Genomic DNA, 16,892 nt, shown 5'->3' on the forward strand with positions numbered 1-16,892 from the left:
ATATATGTATATAGGTATGTATGTGTATATATATGCATATATATGTGTATATATATGTATATAGGTATGTATGTGTATATATATGCATATATATGTGTATATATATGTATATAGGTATATATGTGTATATATGTGCATATAGATGTATACATATGCATCTATATGCACATATATATATATGTATACATCTATATATATAGATGTATACATATGCATCTATATGCACATATATACACATATATACCTATATACACACATATATACATACATGATGTATATATGATATATACATATATATACAAATATACATATCATAAAATAGGTTGAAAATAATAATAAAATATATTGATAAGATGATAAAAAATGTCAACATGATAAAACAAAATTGACAAAATCCAACACCCATTCATGACATGAAACACTAGGAAGACTAGGAAGAAATAGGACAAATAACCTTCAGGTATCATCACACTTAATGGTGAAAGACTAAATGAAATACTTTATCCCTAAAATTGGGAATGAGGCAGTGATATCCTCTTTCACCTATTCTCTCACTCCTATTCATAGTAATGGAAGTTCTGTGCAGTTCAGTAAAGAAAGACAAAGAAATAAGTATCATACTTACTAGAAAGAAAGAAGATTGTCCCTATTTGCAGGTGACATGATTGTCTACACAGTAAAATTGCAAGTAACCTACCAAACAATAACAATAACCACACAGCAGTAAAACTCCTAAAATAAATGAGTTTAGCAAAGTTGTGAGATAGGTAATCATTATTAATTATATTTCTGTATCCTAGCAAGAAATAATTGGAAACCAGAATTTTAAGACATACTGCCATTTATAGTTGCTCCGAAAATTGAAAATGAAATACTTAGGTAAAAGTGCAATATAAAATGCTGATGAAAGAAATTAAAAGTCTAATGAGTAAATTAATATATTATGTTGGAAGACAACGTAGAAAAGATGTCAGTTCTTCCCAGACTGATCCATAAGCTTAACATAATTCCTATTAAAATCCCAGCAAGTCCTTTTTTCTATTGTTTATATAGACAAATTGATTCCAAAATTTATATGAAAATGCAAAGGAACTAAAACAGCTAAAGCAATTTTGAAAAAGAAGAATAAAGTTGGACCAATTATACTTTATGGTTTTAAGACTTGACAGCTATAGTAATGGTAATCAAAATAATGTATGGTATTAGAGGAGGGATAGACCTACATATCAATGAAACAGAACAGAGTCCTAAATAGACCCATATGGGTATGTTAACTTTTTTTCATTGAGTTGAAATTTATAAAACAATCTAAAATGAATAGTTCTATGCTATCTAGTGCATTCACAAGATCATGTGACCACTACCTTTAATCTAGTTGCATAGCATTTCATCAGCTTAAGGGAAAACCTCCTTCCCATTAAGCATGTGCTCTCAGTCCCCCATTCCCTCTTCCCATAGCCTCTGGAAACGACAAATCTGCATTCTCTATGGATTTACCTATTCTGAATATTTCGTATGAATCGAATCATACAATATGTGATCTTTACTCTCTGACTTCTTTGATTTAGAATAATGTTTTCAGATTCCATCCATGTTGTAGCATATATGAGCACTCCATTCCTTTCTATGGCTGAGTAATACTCCATTATGTGAGTATCACTAAAATGTGTTTATCTATTCATTTGTGGGTGGACATTTGGATTGTTTACACCTTTTGCTATTTTAAAATAGCATTGCAGTTAACGTGTCTCTACATGCATTAGAGTAGTAGTTTTCAGTTCTTTGAATATATACTTATGAGTAGGCAATTGATTTTTGGGAAAGGTGCAAAAGCAGTTCAGTGGAGAAAGGACATTTCATAGGGGAAAAAATGAACTTGACCTAACCCTCACATTTTACATAAAATCACTCAAAACAGGTAGTGAATCTAATAGATAAATGTAACATATAAAACTATAAAACTTTTAGAAGAAAGGGTTGGAATAAATCTTGGTGACCTAGGCTAAAAGTTCTTAAACATGACACCAAAAAAAATGGCTTATAAAAGGAAAAAAAAATCAGTAAGTTGAACTTTGTCAAATTAAAAGCTTTTGTCCTGTGAATGACCCTGTTGAAGAGGATGTAGAAACAAGCCATAGTTGGGGAGAAAATCTTCGCAAATCACATACCCAACAATGGTCTTTGTATCCAGAATATATTAAGAATTCTCTAATGTCAACAGTAAGAAACAATTGAATTGGAAAATGGACAAAAGTTTTGAGCAGACAATTCCACCATGGAAGGTATATGGATGACAAATATGCACATGAAAAGATGTACAAAATCTTAACTATTAGGGAAATGTAACCTAAAAACATGGTGAGATCCCAGCACACACCCGTCAGAATGGCTAACATAAAAAATACCAAGAATTTAGAGCCACCAGCTCTCTCATATGTTCCTCAAAGAAATGTAAAATGGTATAGTCATTCTGGGAAACAATTTGGCACTTTGATTCACAATTGTGTTTGTATATTTATCCTAGAGAAATAAAAATTCATATGCACACAATAATCTGTACATTTGCATGCATAGCAACTTAATTTGTAATACCCTAAACCTGAAAACAGCCCAAATGCCCTTCAGTGGGTGAACAGGTTGTGGCGTAACAGACTGGAAGTTGGTAATAAAAGGAACTGAACTATTGATACATACAGTAGCTTGGATGGATCTTAACAGCATTATGCTAAGTGATTTTTTAAAAAGGCCAAACTGAAAGGGCTACATACTGTCTGATTTCATTGATAACACTCCCCAAATTACTAAATTATTTAGTCATAGAGAATGATCAGTAGTTGTCAGAGATTCAGAGATTAACATTTGGGGAAGGGTGTGACTCTTAAAGGGAGTAGTATAAGAGAATTTCTTTGTTTTGATATAACAGTTTATATCCTGATTGTAGTACTAGTTACATGAGTCTGTACATGTTATAAAATTGGATATACTATACACACACACCTCCAAAAAACAATGCATATAAAACCTGGTGAAATCCAAAGAAGGTCTATATATTAGTTAATTATGTTATGTAATGTCAGTTTCCTGATAATGATAATGAGCTGTGGTTAAGTAAGATGTTCTCATTGGGAAAGCTCTGTGGAAGGTATACATGGTAACTCTCTACTGTTTTTGTAATTTATTGTGGGCTTTAATTTATTTTTTAAATAAATTAATTAATAAAATCAATTTATTACTTAAAAATAAACAGCAAAAAACTCAGTGTTAAAGATTTCAAAAAGTAAATAACCTGATTCAGTTAGATGGCCGTTAACCTGAGGCATTGAGGAAAATTATCTTAAGAATGTTTTATATTTAATTAAAAGTGATAATAATAACTAGGAATTTCCAAGAAATTTAAGCCAGCTAGCGGAGGATTCTTAGTGCGTGGATAGCTGCATGGAGAAATAGAACAGTGCCTCTGTCCAGGGAAGAGGCAGCAGGATTTGATCTCTGGTTTAGATATTGTTGATGGTTTGATTTAAAAGCCAGTGAGGGGGCACCTGGGTGGCTCAGTGGGTTAAGCCGCTGCCTTTGGCTCAGGTCAAGATCTCAGGGTCCTGGGATCGAGTCCCGCATGGGGCTCTCTGCTCAGCAGGGAGCCTGCTTCCCTCTCTCTCTCTCTGCCTGCCTCTCCATCTACTTGTGATTTCTCTCTATCAAATATATAAATAAAATATTTTAAAAATAAATAAATAAATAAATAAATAAATAAAAGCCAGTGAGTAGACAGACAAGTGCTGCAAGTACCAGTGCTCCTGGGATGAATGGCACTTTGCGGAATGGAAGAGCTGACAAACAGTTTAAGTTACTCATTTATTTACAACAAAACTAAACATTTGCAGCAGCCTTTGCACAGAACAGAGTTTCAACTAATGTTTCTCTTTTGTATCTGCTGTCTACTTTATCCTTTTTTTCTTTTTACATCATGTTTTGATCTGGACTAACCATTCCCAGCTTGCTTTTACTTTTCTCCCTCTCCCACCCCAGCCCCGCTCTTTCCCTCCACACTTCTTCCCTTTCCCCCTTTCCTCCCACTTTCTTCCCTCTTCCGCCTTTCTTCCCTTTCCCTCTGTCCTTTCCCTATTCTTTTCCCTTCCTCATCTTTTTAAGAGTACCTGCCATGTCCTCTCTGAATTTCAGTTTAAGGAAAGAAAGCTGAATGAGTTCTGTTAAGTAAAATAGTGGAGGACATTTCTGAAATTCAACTTTAATTTTGAAAGTATGTTATTTTTTAAACTTTTTTTAAAAAAAGATTTTATTTATTTGACACACGGAGAGAGACATTACAAGTAGACAGAGAGGCAGGTAGAGAAAGAGGGGGAAGCAGGCTCTCTGCTGAACAGAGAGCCCAATGCGGTACTCCATCCTAGGACCTTGAGATCATGACCTGAGCCAAAGGCAGAGGCTTAACCCACTGAGCCACCCAGGTGCCCAAAAGTATGTTATTTTTAAACTGAGCAGTTAGTTGGTTCTGACATCTAGAAATCAGACTCTAAACCTCTGGAGAAAAATTGAAGGTGCTTGAGGTTATACATCTTCTGTATATTTGTGTAGGATTAGCAGAATCTGGCCTCTCAAGTTACTTAGATTTTCTTCACCAGCCTTATTTACATTGGATTCCTGAATGAGAAAAGTTGGATTTGGATGCATTTCATTCTTTCTCTGCCTTTCCTTTGTGGCTTTTATAGTAGCAGAAAATGTTACCGAGGTTGCTCTAATGTACTCATCTCTTGAGCCTGAAGTAGAGATTTTGTGGAGACCACCTGGGATATCCAGAGATGAAGGACTGCTGTCTCAAAGACCCTCCATAGAAGAAATGCCCCATCATATTTGTTGCTTTCAACTGGATTTGTAGAATTTCCATCTTTTTAAAAAATGGCTTTAGAATATTCAATAGAGCCTTCTAGGCAGAGCAAAAATATTTCAAATGTGTTTAAAGTAAGTCAGTTGTTTGTTGCTCTACTTACCAAGATCTTTCCTCTCCTGTAGCTGTATAGTGACCATATGCCTTTGTTTAGGGTGTATGTATCTTGATATCTTGTTATCAAGTTTCCACACTTAAAAGTTTATAAAATACCTAAAGGGAAATTGATTTCCTGCAGTATTGGGTAGCCTACTTGTGCCTAAGCTATTGAGTTGTTCGTACTACTTGCAACAAATTGTTCTTTGTTGGAGGGGTAGAAAGAACACCTCTGTACTATCTTAACTTTGCTGTGAAAATATTCATGTTTAATGGGTTAAAAGACAATAATTTCCAGGCCTGGTTTTTAAAAATGAGAATGCTTTTTAACTTTCTCTTTCATGGTTATTAACTATGCCCAGAGTTTTCATTTTAATTACCACAATGCAGTACTCCAGTTCTCTTATTTGCTTCATTACCTTCTCTGCTTTGGCTCTGAAAATAATTTTAGAGAAATAAAATCAGACTGTTTCCAATACAATGAAATGCTTTCACCACACTATTAATGAATCTTTTCTTCATTACCAACAGAAAGCTAGATGTTGCAGATCTTCTTAAACAAACAAATTAAAGACTATTCAGTCTTGTGATTAGAGGAGACAAAGAGTACAATAAAATTTGACTTACCTGGCTCATTCCTTTGGTTTTTCTGACCTCTCTTCTTTGGAAATACAAGCTATGGCTTAACTCCTCCTTAGAGAAGAAATGCTATTAGAGAGTTACTGGAAGAATCCTCAGGGTTCTGAGTCTTGGTCCTTAAATGTAAGACCTGAAACCATAGAAGTACTAGAAGAAAACTTAGAGGGAAAGCTCCTTGGACATTGCTCTTGACAAAGAGTTTTTGGATATGACAACAAAAGCACAATCAACAAAAGTAAAAATCAGCAAGTGACTGCAGCAAATTAAAAGGCTTCTGCATAGGAAATGAAATGATAAACAAAATGAAAAGACAACCTGCAGAATGGGAGAAAATATTTGTAAGTCATTTATCTCATAAGGAGTTAACATCCAGATATATAGGGAATTCAACTCAATAGCAAAAAACAAATAACATAATTAAAATATAGACTGAGGATCTGAACTGACATTTCTCGGAAGAAAGCCTGTGAATGGTCAAGAGATCACTAATCAGGGAAACAATGAAATTATCACCTCTTACCTGTTAGACTGGCTATTATCATAAAGATGAAAAATAACAAGTTTTGTTAAGGATGTGGAGAAAAGGGAACCCTTGGACACCATTGGTGGGAATGTAAGTTGGAATAGCCATTATGGAAAACAGTATATAGATTCCTCAAAAAGTTAAAAATAGAACTACTAATGATACAACAGTCCCACTTCTTGGTATACATATCTAAAGGAAATTAAAAAAAATCTATCTCAAAGAGATACTGTACCCCTTGTTCACTGCAGCATTATTCACAAGAGTTAAAATATGGAAACAACCTATGTGTCTATCAGTGGATAAATGGATGTGTGTGTGTGTGTGTGTGTGTGTGTGTGTGTGTGTAAAATGGAATGTTATTCAGCCACAAAAATAAGAAAATCTGCTTTTGCAAGATGGATAAGACACAGGAAGATAAATATTGCATGATCTCATATGTGCAATCTAAAAATGTCAAATTTATAAAAGAGAGTAGTACAGTAGTAACTAGGAACAAGGAGATGGGGGAAATGGAGAGATGTTGATCGAAGGTACAGAAGTTCACTTATGTGGGATGAGTAAGTTCTAGAGACCTAATATACAGCATAATGACTATAATTAATAATACTGGCGTTATATACTTGAAATTTGCTATGAGAGTTGATTTTAAGTGTTCTCACTACCAAAAGTAAATTGTAATGATATGAAGTGATGGATATGTTAATTAGCTTGATTGTGGTAATCATTTCATATTGTATGTATGTAGGTATGTATATATATGTATATATATCAACATGTTGTACACTTTAAATATATGAAATTCTTATTGTCAAGTGTGCATTTATCTATAAAGCTAGGAGAGTGACCAGTTAAGTCCTCTGAGCCTGTACTTCTTGTTGAATCATAGATTAAAGACCTCACAGGAGGATACATAAGAGCATTGAACAGTAGATTGAGAGAGCTGAATTCTAAATTCTGGCTTGTCACCAATTAATTTATTTTGGTCACTGTCAGCTTGACATCACCTTTCTCTCCCTACGTGGAATTCAATTGAACTAATTGTTATTGAACATTTACTCTTTACAGGAGTTGCCTGGAGATACTACGTTCAGTTTATATTGACTAAGTTTTTTTTGTTTCTTGTTAATTTAGCCTTTTAACACAATATTTTTAGTCTGTAGTAAATCTAGGCAGATAAGTGAGGAAAATTACATGGTGGCTGGAAAATTTTCCTCTGAAGAGGCTTTTACTTGTGTGTATTGGAAATCTAAATAGTCATGGCAAAACACTTTGTCTCTGATTTAATTTAAAAGTCATGGAATCAGTATTGTTTTATAATGTTACATCATTAATTCGCAATTACTACTAATTTACCATGTGAATTTCTAAATCTTAGCAGAGCCTACATAATATAAGAATAATTCTGGTTTACTAGTTGATTCAAAATTACTTGTTTTTAGCAAAGTAGAAATTAAACACACTTCCTAATTTGAAATATGTTTGATAGTAACTATATTCATATTTTAGCCAAAGTAAAAAGGTCTAAAATATTTCAGCATTATGATGATGCCTTTAGTGAATTAGTAATCATTTAGGTTTAAGAGATGCTGCCTCTCTTAATGTACCATCCTAGAGGCATATTGATTTTAACATATGTCTCAATTTTTATTTATAGGATAATGAGAACAAATACAGCTTTTGGTTCTAGTGATCGAGGGTCATTCTTGGAAACTAGCAGTGTCAGAACAAATGCCTCAGATAGTGTTTTGTTTTTTTTTTTAAAAAAAGGAAGAAAAGGAAACTAAATACAGAAGAATGCTGTTTTCCTTAAGTCCTTTTTTTGTGGTTTGTCTGTACTACAGCGATAGCGTTGCTGGAGAATTATAACTATAATGTTGAATTATAACTATATATTATATTATATATATTATAATATATTATATTAACTATTGTAACTATAATGTTACATAATATTGTTAGCTTATAAAGGTCCATAATTGGGCTACCTTGTGCACTAAATACAAGAAATACTGCATTTATCCAGTGTGAAATAGTATCTCTTGAGATTATGAGGATAAATGAGAGAGTATGTTTGAATTAGCTTTGAACATATACCATGTCATTTAGATTCATAATATTTCTGAGAAGGAAGGATGGATAAGCAGAAAGAGATATTTGTCACAATTTTAAATTAAGAAAATGAATCAAAATCATACAACTTAATTCATAACAGAGCCTGAATTAGAACAAAATTGTATCTTAAGGCTCTCTATGCAAAGTTCTTTAACTAGAGCATGTGTCTCAAGTAATTTTGACAAAATTACCTCCTGTTTCTGAAACTTGAATAATCCTCGTCATTGCAAGGAAGAAGAATGTATGTGTCTATTAATGCCTTTGACTTCCAAGAAGACCCTATATGTAAAAAATCCCACATTATAAGTATAATTTAGAGAGTTTATAATTTTACTTTGCTCTTAACTATCATTCTTTACAATATGGATACTCATTTACTAATGAAAAAAATACTTTTACTTACCATTTCATAAAGACAATAAATTTTATCTTTTAAGGTTTAGTTTAAATACAATTTTTATTTATAATGCTTTCCAGTTCAGCTGAAAGTGATTTTTCCCTCTTCTAGTCCTTAATTTCTTGTTCATCACAGTCTTATTACATATAAGTTGTCTGTTATTATTTATGTATAATTTCTTATTCTATTGGATTGTTCATCTCCTGAGTTTTTTTATATATATTAAGGGCTTAATAAATACTTACTTAATGAACAAAAGTTCACCTCTACTTAGTTGGTGAGTGATACTCAAGGCAGAGAGAAGTGAGACCCACTCCCAGAGAACCTAAGAGGTGCATTTTCAATCTGTATTTCCCCATCTTCCATTCTCAGATGAGAAGTACTTCCTGGTAGGACTGAGAGTCCTGAGAGTGTATCCTATTCCACGCACACACGTCAGGTGTGTGTATGTGTGATGAGTGGAGAGTGTCATAAAAGGGGAGAGAGGAGAAGAATCAAAAGAATCACAATATAGAAAAACAATATGCCTGCATTCTTGCATAACTGATAGATATAGAAGGAAATACATTAGGCACATATAGAAGTTATTGAAAAACAGATTTTTTTTTAAGATTTTATTTATTTACTTGACAGACAGAGATCACAAGTAGGCAGAGAGGTAGGCAGAGACAGAGACAGAGGAGGAGGAGGAAGCAGGCTCCCCGCAGAGCAGAGAGCCTGATGTGGGGCTCAATCCCACACCCTGGGATCATGACCTGAGCTGAAGGCAGAGGCTTTAACCCACTGAGCCACCCAAGGCGCCCCAGAAAAACAGATTTTATCATCAGATATAGCTACCCTGTTAAAGCATTAGCATAATTAAAGCTTTTAGTAATGAGACCCTTCTATATATGCTTGCTTATGGATGAGACATACCAGCAAGCTTTTTGAAGACAGAAAGTGTAAAACCAGGATCAACGGCAATTGACAAAGCCTATTTGGTAAGAAATTTGAAGATTATGCATACATATATGTGCACACATGCGTGTGTGTGTGTGTGTGTGTGTAACAACAATTTATAGATTCCTGTAAATCTGTTTGTTGCTTGTTTTTTTCTAGATATTTATTCTGGTGAGCCTAATCTTATGTTAGAAACACACATTTTTTTTTTTCCTATTTCTCACTCTCTCTGGCTTTTGATGAACAAGATATTTTGAATTTTTCAGACTTTTAAATATTTTTATGAAAAAATTGGGCTGTGGCTCTGAGCTTCTTCAGTACTTTATTGACTGTTCTCATTCTAGTCATTCATTTTCTCTTCTCTTACTGCTAGCCTCTGCCTTTGAATCTTCTGTTGGTTACTCTGTATATACGTAGACCTTTATCATTCCAGAACCAAATTTTCCTTTCTCTATGTTGTCCATGGCTTAACAGAAAGATTTAATATATTCTTGATTTAGCTTGGTTTGAGGAGCGCTAAAAATCTTGATTTAAGCTTCTTTTCAAAAACTGTCCGTTTCTTTCTCTTAGGACTCAATTCTTGTGCTCAAAGCATTGCATTCTAATTTAACTCAGGAAACACAATAATGTGTTTGTCTTAATGCAGATGTGTCTTCTTTTTTATTAAAAAAAAACAGTTTGTGGTTTCATATGTTTAATTATTATGTTCCCTCACTCTTTTTTTTTCATTAAAAAATATGAAGATTAATGTTAGACATAATAGGGGAAACTGGATGTGAGGTATATGAGATCTCTGTACTATCTTTGCAATAATTCTGTGTATCTAAAATCTGTTCTAAAAGAAAAAGTCTTTTGAAAAATATATAAGGGACATTTGCTTTTTCATTCATATGAATTTTAGAGATACTCAAATGCTATATTTCTTACAAATCATGAAAAATCTGACAAATTTCAGTGTTCTTTATTTACCCTTTAGATAAACTGTTGAGTTAATAATAAAGCTTTGGATCAGATTGAGAATGTTATTTATTCCCAAGATTCTTACATTATAGCGGATAGAAAATAAGTGATACTGGGCTTCCAATAACACATCACATACCCTTCTGTTCCTCTCAAATCTTTTATGGCTAAACCAACTAGATTTCAAAGTCTCAAAATGAAAAGAAGCAGCAATTCTAGTACTTGATTAGGGAAACAGTATTAACCAAATCTTGCTGAGTTTTATCTGGATTCTCTCAGATTCATAAGGACTCTTGACTTTTCAGAAGGTTCCTGATAGGGGCACCTGCATGGCTCAGTGGTTTAGGTCAGCTTAGGTCATGATCCCAGTGTCCTTGGATAGAGCCCCACTTAGGGCTCCCTGCTCAACAGGGCAGGGTGTCTGCTTCTTAACCCCCTTTTCTTGTGCTCTTGCTTGCTCTCTCTCCCTCTCAAATAAATGTTTTTTTGTTGTTGTTGTTGTTTTTTAAAGAAGGCTCTTGGTATTGGGTTCAGTTTTATCTAAGAAGACCAGTCTGCTGTGGCACAACTGTGTTGCATTTTCCCTTCTCAACTTTTCCTTCAGAATCATTTTATACCTTCACCTTCCTAGCTTTTGTTTCTAAGGCTCTGCCTTACCAAGTAGATGATACCCTGGGAAATAGTTGTAGATTTGTAGTTTGGCAGTTGCTTTTTCTCAGGGCTCATATAAATTGAGAACTGGTTACTTTGCTTCTCACTTTGTGGGAGAAAAGATGCTGTTCCTGAAGGCACCCATCCTTTCTTTAAACCTTGCAGACAAAGCAGCTTAAAACTTCCTAGGCTAAGGAGTCCCTGTCAAAACAAATTTTTATTTGAAGACTAAGATGCCTAAGGATATTTAACAATAGCCCATATGAATTATAGCAGAGTCAAAGCTTTAGAATAAAAAGGACATCTCTCATTAACTAACTCTGTTGCACCCACTGTTAGATAATATTGTTTTAACCACTTGCTATTCATCTTATAGCAGGGAATACAAATAGAAAAATGGACCTCCTGATTAAAAATTGGCATAACCCTAGGTGGGCAGTTAGGTACGAAATAGAAAATAGTCAAGGAGATGAAAAGTACAGCATAGGGAATATAGTCAATAATATTGTAATAATGTTTGGTGACAGATGGTGACTACACTTATGATGAGCATGAGGACTGTATAGGATTGTTGAATCATGTTGTACACCAAAAACTAACATAACACTTGCGTTAATTATACTTCAATGACTAAAAAATTGGCATGATATAGAACATATTCTACTTTTTATTATGAAATAACTAGTAGCTATCACCAAGATTCGTTTTTTTTAAGTCCTGAACTCATTTTTTTTTTAATTCAGTGGTTTTACTTCCATAATGAAAAAATACATTTTGTTTGTGACATCTAGAACTCTGAAGATAGATGGAATTAAGTTATAAATTAAATTAGAGTTTTGCATTTAAGATTATTTGAGTTTCAGCTGAAAAGGTAGGCACAACATGCTGAAATAGAGCTGGAATAAATAAATAAATAAAACTATTTTACTTCTTTCATAAAAATCTTAATCTATGCAACTCTGAGTTCAGAGATGATCGTACTTGCATATTCTGAGGGATAGAGAAGTGAAAGAGTAATTTTTCAATGTAATGCTTCGTTTTATATTTTTTCAGTGATGTTTCCAAAGCAGTTGTTCCTTCTCCTTGCTATCTCTTTAAAATAAACTTTCACTGGATTCTTTGAAATTCAATCCTTAAAGCTGGTTTTTTTGTTTAGTAAGATACACTGGATCAGGGCACCTGGGTGGCTCAGTTGGTAAAGCATCTGCCTTCGGCTCAGGTCGTGATCCCAGAATCCCAGGACTATGTCCAGCATCAGGCTCCCGACTCCACAGGGAGTTTGTTTCTCTCTCTGACCTTCTCCCCTCTCCTGCTCTCTCTCACTCTCTCTCTAATGGATAAATAAAATCTTCAAAAAAAAAAAAAAAGATATGCTAGATCAGTCCTGGCTAATTATATGATTTTTGACACTTGTCACTTATAAAGAGAAGATGACCTCTCTTTACCTTTGTTTGTCTTTCTCCCTGACAGAATCCCAAGGATTGCAGCAAAGCCAAGAAGCTGGTATGTAATATCAACAAAGGCTGTGGCTATGGCTGTCAACTCCATCACGTGGTCTACTGCTTCATGATTGCATATGGTACTCAGCGAACACTTATCTTGGAATCTCAGAATTGGCGCTATGCTACTGGAGGTTGGGAAACTGTGTTTAGACCTGTAAGTGAGACATGTACAGACAGATCTGGCACCTCCACTGGACACTGGTCAGGTAAGAAGGCTGTACAGTATTTCACATTTCTGGGTTGAACTGCCACGTTCCACATTATCAGATTTTCTAGGCTCAGTTTTATGGCTCATGGTCATCTTTTTCTCTGGATCCATGACTCTTCTACATTACCAAGGTAAAATTTAGAATGATTCTTTGTTTTAAAAGTGCTTTATGACCTATTTCATTTCTAATGTTCATTTTTATCTGGCTTTAGCAAAACCACTAAGTTTTTTTAAGGAATGTAATTTACTCTTTTAATGATAATACACGATTCATTTTTTAGGGTACTTTGACATTATTGAACTCATAATGATATTGAATATCATTATGATATTCATAATTATTTCATAAAATAGACTGATAAATGAGAATCTTTACCATGTGTTAGAATCACTTGGAAGGCATGTAAAAACACTGGCTTCTGATTCAGTAGGTTTGGGAGGGGTGCTGAGAATTTGCATGTCTAACAAATTTTCCATATCCAGGGATGACACTTTGAGAATCACTGAGGCAAACCATGCAGGCATCTTTACCTCCATTTTATAGTTCAGGACAGTGAAACCTAATTTGCTTGTTCAATTTTAATTTTATTCAGGAAACATTTGATGAGAAAAAATATGAATAAGGTACTGTGCTAGACATTATTTCCAAGAATTTAGTGATAAAGAAAATAAAATAAGAGTTTCTTACTGCTTATCTATTGTTCTTTCTACACCATGGTGATCTTTAAACAAGGTCTAAAGTTGGGCTACCCCTGTGAAAATCCTGGTTTTATCAGTTGGTAATCTTGGGCAAGTTATGATAGTTCTCTCATCAGTAAAATGGGGAGTAGTAATTTACTTTGAGTTGCTGGTAGGATTAAGTGAAACAATATATGTAATGCACTTAGCATAGTACTTGATACATGAATTCTAGTAATTATTAACTACTGTTAATAGCTTTATTCATTGGGTAGATATACAGTGAGTACCTATAGTGTGGCAGATACTGAACTAAGTGATTAGGTAAAATGCTAAACAAGACAATACACCATCTCTGCACTTAGATCTTGTGGGAAGTCAGAAATTTTTCAACAGGCTGAGGCATTTATGTTAATATAATTTCTCATGGAGCAGAGCATCTTTTTTCACAAATTTAACAGTAGATGTGGAATTAAGTAGCTCTTTCATTGCCAAAGTGAGTAACTTTAGTTCTTTTGTCTCTTTTTACTTCCTTTGGAAAATATCAGATACTACCTGACTCTTCACAGAAGCGACAGAAAAGTTAATTGGGTAATTTTTATAAAATGCTTTAAGTTGTGCTATAAAATTTTCTATATGATTTACTTTTTATTTTTTAAAGATTTTATTTATTTACTTGAGAGAGAGAAAGAGAGAAAGCACACAAGCAGGAGGACAAGGAGTAGAAGCGGGAGAAGGAGGCTTCCTGCTGAGCATGGAGTGCAAGGCAGGGCTCAATCCCAGGACCTGAGCCAAAGGCAGACACTTTAACTGACTGAGCCACTCAGGTGCCCCAGTTCTATATGGATTTAAAGTATTATTTTGTGATGTGAGTTTTGCCTTCCTTAGGATGATTTAGGAGCCCTCTTGTTTATATCAACATATTTTTTCTTTGTAACTTTAAGTTTTAAAAGAACCTCTTACTCTAGAACCTTAGCTAAGCTTTGATTTGAGGTAACATCTCCCATTGATCTGCTCTGTAGTTTACAGCTGGGGCAAACAGATTAGGTGTCAAGGTTAGGAAGATACAGGAAAAGCAGTTCTGTCAGATTCATGGTAGCTAGCTTTTTCATTTTGTGAACTTAGTTTAGTTTCAAGCCTCTGCTTGTGAAGTATGAAGCCAGAGTAGGGCAAGGTTCTTATGTTAATAGAAAAGTAAGAAGTTGGCCTCACTAGACTTACCAAATTTAGTATATAGTTTTGCCTTGCCTAAAAGCTACAACTAGTTGTTTGGTTTGATTTTTAGTCCTTGCTCATACATTTTATAGTCTGTATTGGCAACTATAGCATTTGAAGGCTAAACAGGCTTGAATTTGAAACATGCAGAATTTCTGAATTTCTTAATGTTATAGTTCAACAGGTTCTAGAAACCATCCTTCTTTTACGTGGATTCTAAGGCCTAGTAGACACCAGCTGATTTATCCAGAATTATGCATCTTATAAATAACAGAACTGTGGTTGGCACATTGACTTCCACCTCCCTTCCGTCTACATCCTTCCCAGTTCATTCACACCCAACACCTTACCCATTACAACCATGGTAGGCATAGAGACTGTCCTGAATATCTAGGACCTAAATAAAATTACTAATTTATTTCCTCCCCCTGCCCTGTAACTTTTTTTCAAACCTTCCATATAATTTCCACTGAAGAGTTATCTGTGGTATTCTCTTCTCAGTCATTTGCAGTCCCTAATTAAAGAAGTCATTTTATCATGGTAGAACAGAATTACGATTTTAATTTATAGATCTTTCCCTTATCACTACAGGTATTGTATAAAATCATATACTTTTCTTTGTGCTAATGAATTAAACTGTGCCTGTTGGACACCTTTAATTAATTAAATTGGTGATTATTTTCAGTATGCTTACAGAACTCATTGTAACTAAAATAATTTAGATGCTAATCATTTATCTAAAAGAAGGAAGAGATTTATGTTTTGAGCTTAGAATATTTTATTTTTATAAAAGCTGTGGTACCTCTCCACTTCTGTTTCTGTTTATATTCATTATCTGAATATATACCTTTTGGAGAAACTAACCCATTTCTAGAATAAGAGGAAACAGAATGAATTTTAATAAGCTCTTTAATATTAATTCTTCAGTTAGCCATAAATCAACTACTACATCTGTTATTGTACTGACTTGTATAAAGAATCTTGGGATATTTCCCCTGGCACCACTGCCATGAAATTATTATTGTTTATACACACTTGACATGATGTGCCTGCTGGTGGAATTTAGTGATTTCTATTGAAATCTGTCACCAGTACAGGAATTAGTATGCACATCTGATCATTTCAGTAGCTAAAGCATACCTTGTTGTGTTCTGTTTTTCTCCTTCGTTATTTATGAAATCATATCCTTTGTACTAAATAATTTCATTAAGTGAAGCAAAATATTCAAAATTATGCTTCCAGTTAAAATAATAATAATACTTTCCCATCACCGATAGATGTCATGTCTATTCTAAAGTTGATGATAAAATGGACAATTTATTTTTCTGTATATACAGTTTATTTTTCTATATATACAAACTGTTTCCTAAACCTGAACTAACTACATATAATAAGACTCATCCTTCCAAATATATTCCTTATGATAATTCAGAATGGAATCTTGGTGTTTAATGGTTTGAAGTATCAACAGTTAATTGATTTGATTTTTTATATATATTAACTGTTTGGAGCTATTATGATGGCCAGCTTCCAAAATGCTTATCTAGTTGATATAAATAGTCTTGAATAGATGATTTAGCAACAAAGAACCTCAACGATTTAAACTCAATTCTCCACTCTTCTTTCTGTCCTAAAAATTGAACATTTATTCAGATTAGCAGTTAAACCACTTTGACTATTTTGTATTCCCTTCTCTTGTCTTTTCCCACTATCTTAATATGTAATAAATTAAACCGACTTAATTTGATAGGTCTAATTGGAAAACTTTCTTTTAAATGAAGATAATGACTAATAACAAAAAGTGTTTCTAAATATGATAAAAATTTAATGTCCTAGAGGTGCCTGATTTAAATACATCTTTAGGTAGATTCACATTTGCTATATTTAGTTACCTAAACTGGATGGTTACCTTCTCTCCATACCTCATTTCAAAAAGATTTTGGTCAGAGTTTTATTTGTCATCCTTATATGGAGGCAATCTTAAAATAAAAGTAATTTAACAAAGGCCCCTGCTCCATGCCAGGCACCATGCTGGACTACACGAAGAAAACAAACACAGTCTCTAT

General features: G+C 33.8%; 1 protein-coding gene across 2 annotated transcripts in view; it reads left to right on the plus strand.

Moving 5' to 3' along the window:
• Positions 1–16,892, plus strand: part of FUT8 (fucosyltransferase 8) — a 194,694-nt gene that overhangs the window by 122,485 nt on the left and 55,317 nt on the right. For both annotated transcript variants that reach the window (XM_059373408.1, XM_059373407.1), the window contains exon 5: positions 12,694–12,931. In XM_059373408.1, coding sequence (XP_059229391.1) covers positions 12,694–12,931 — 238 coding nt within the window. The remainder of the gene's footprint in view (positions 1–12,693; positions 12,932–16,892) is intronic.

This window comes from Mustela nigripes, chromosome 13, assembly GCF_022355385.1.
Source record: "Mustela nigripes isolate SB6536 chromosome 13, MUSNIG.SB6536, whole genome shotgun sequence".
NCBI lineage: Eukaryota > Metazoa > Chordata > Mammalia > Carnivora > Mustelidae > Mustela > Mustela nigripes.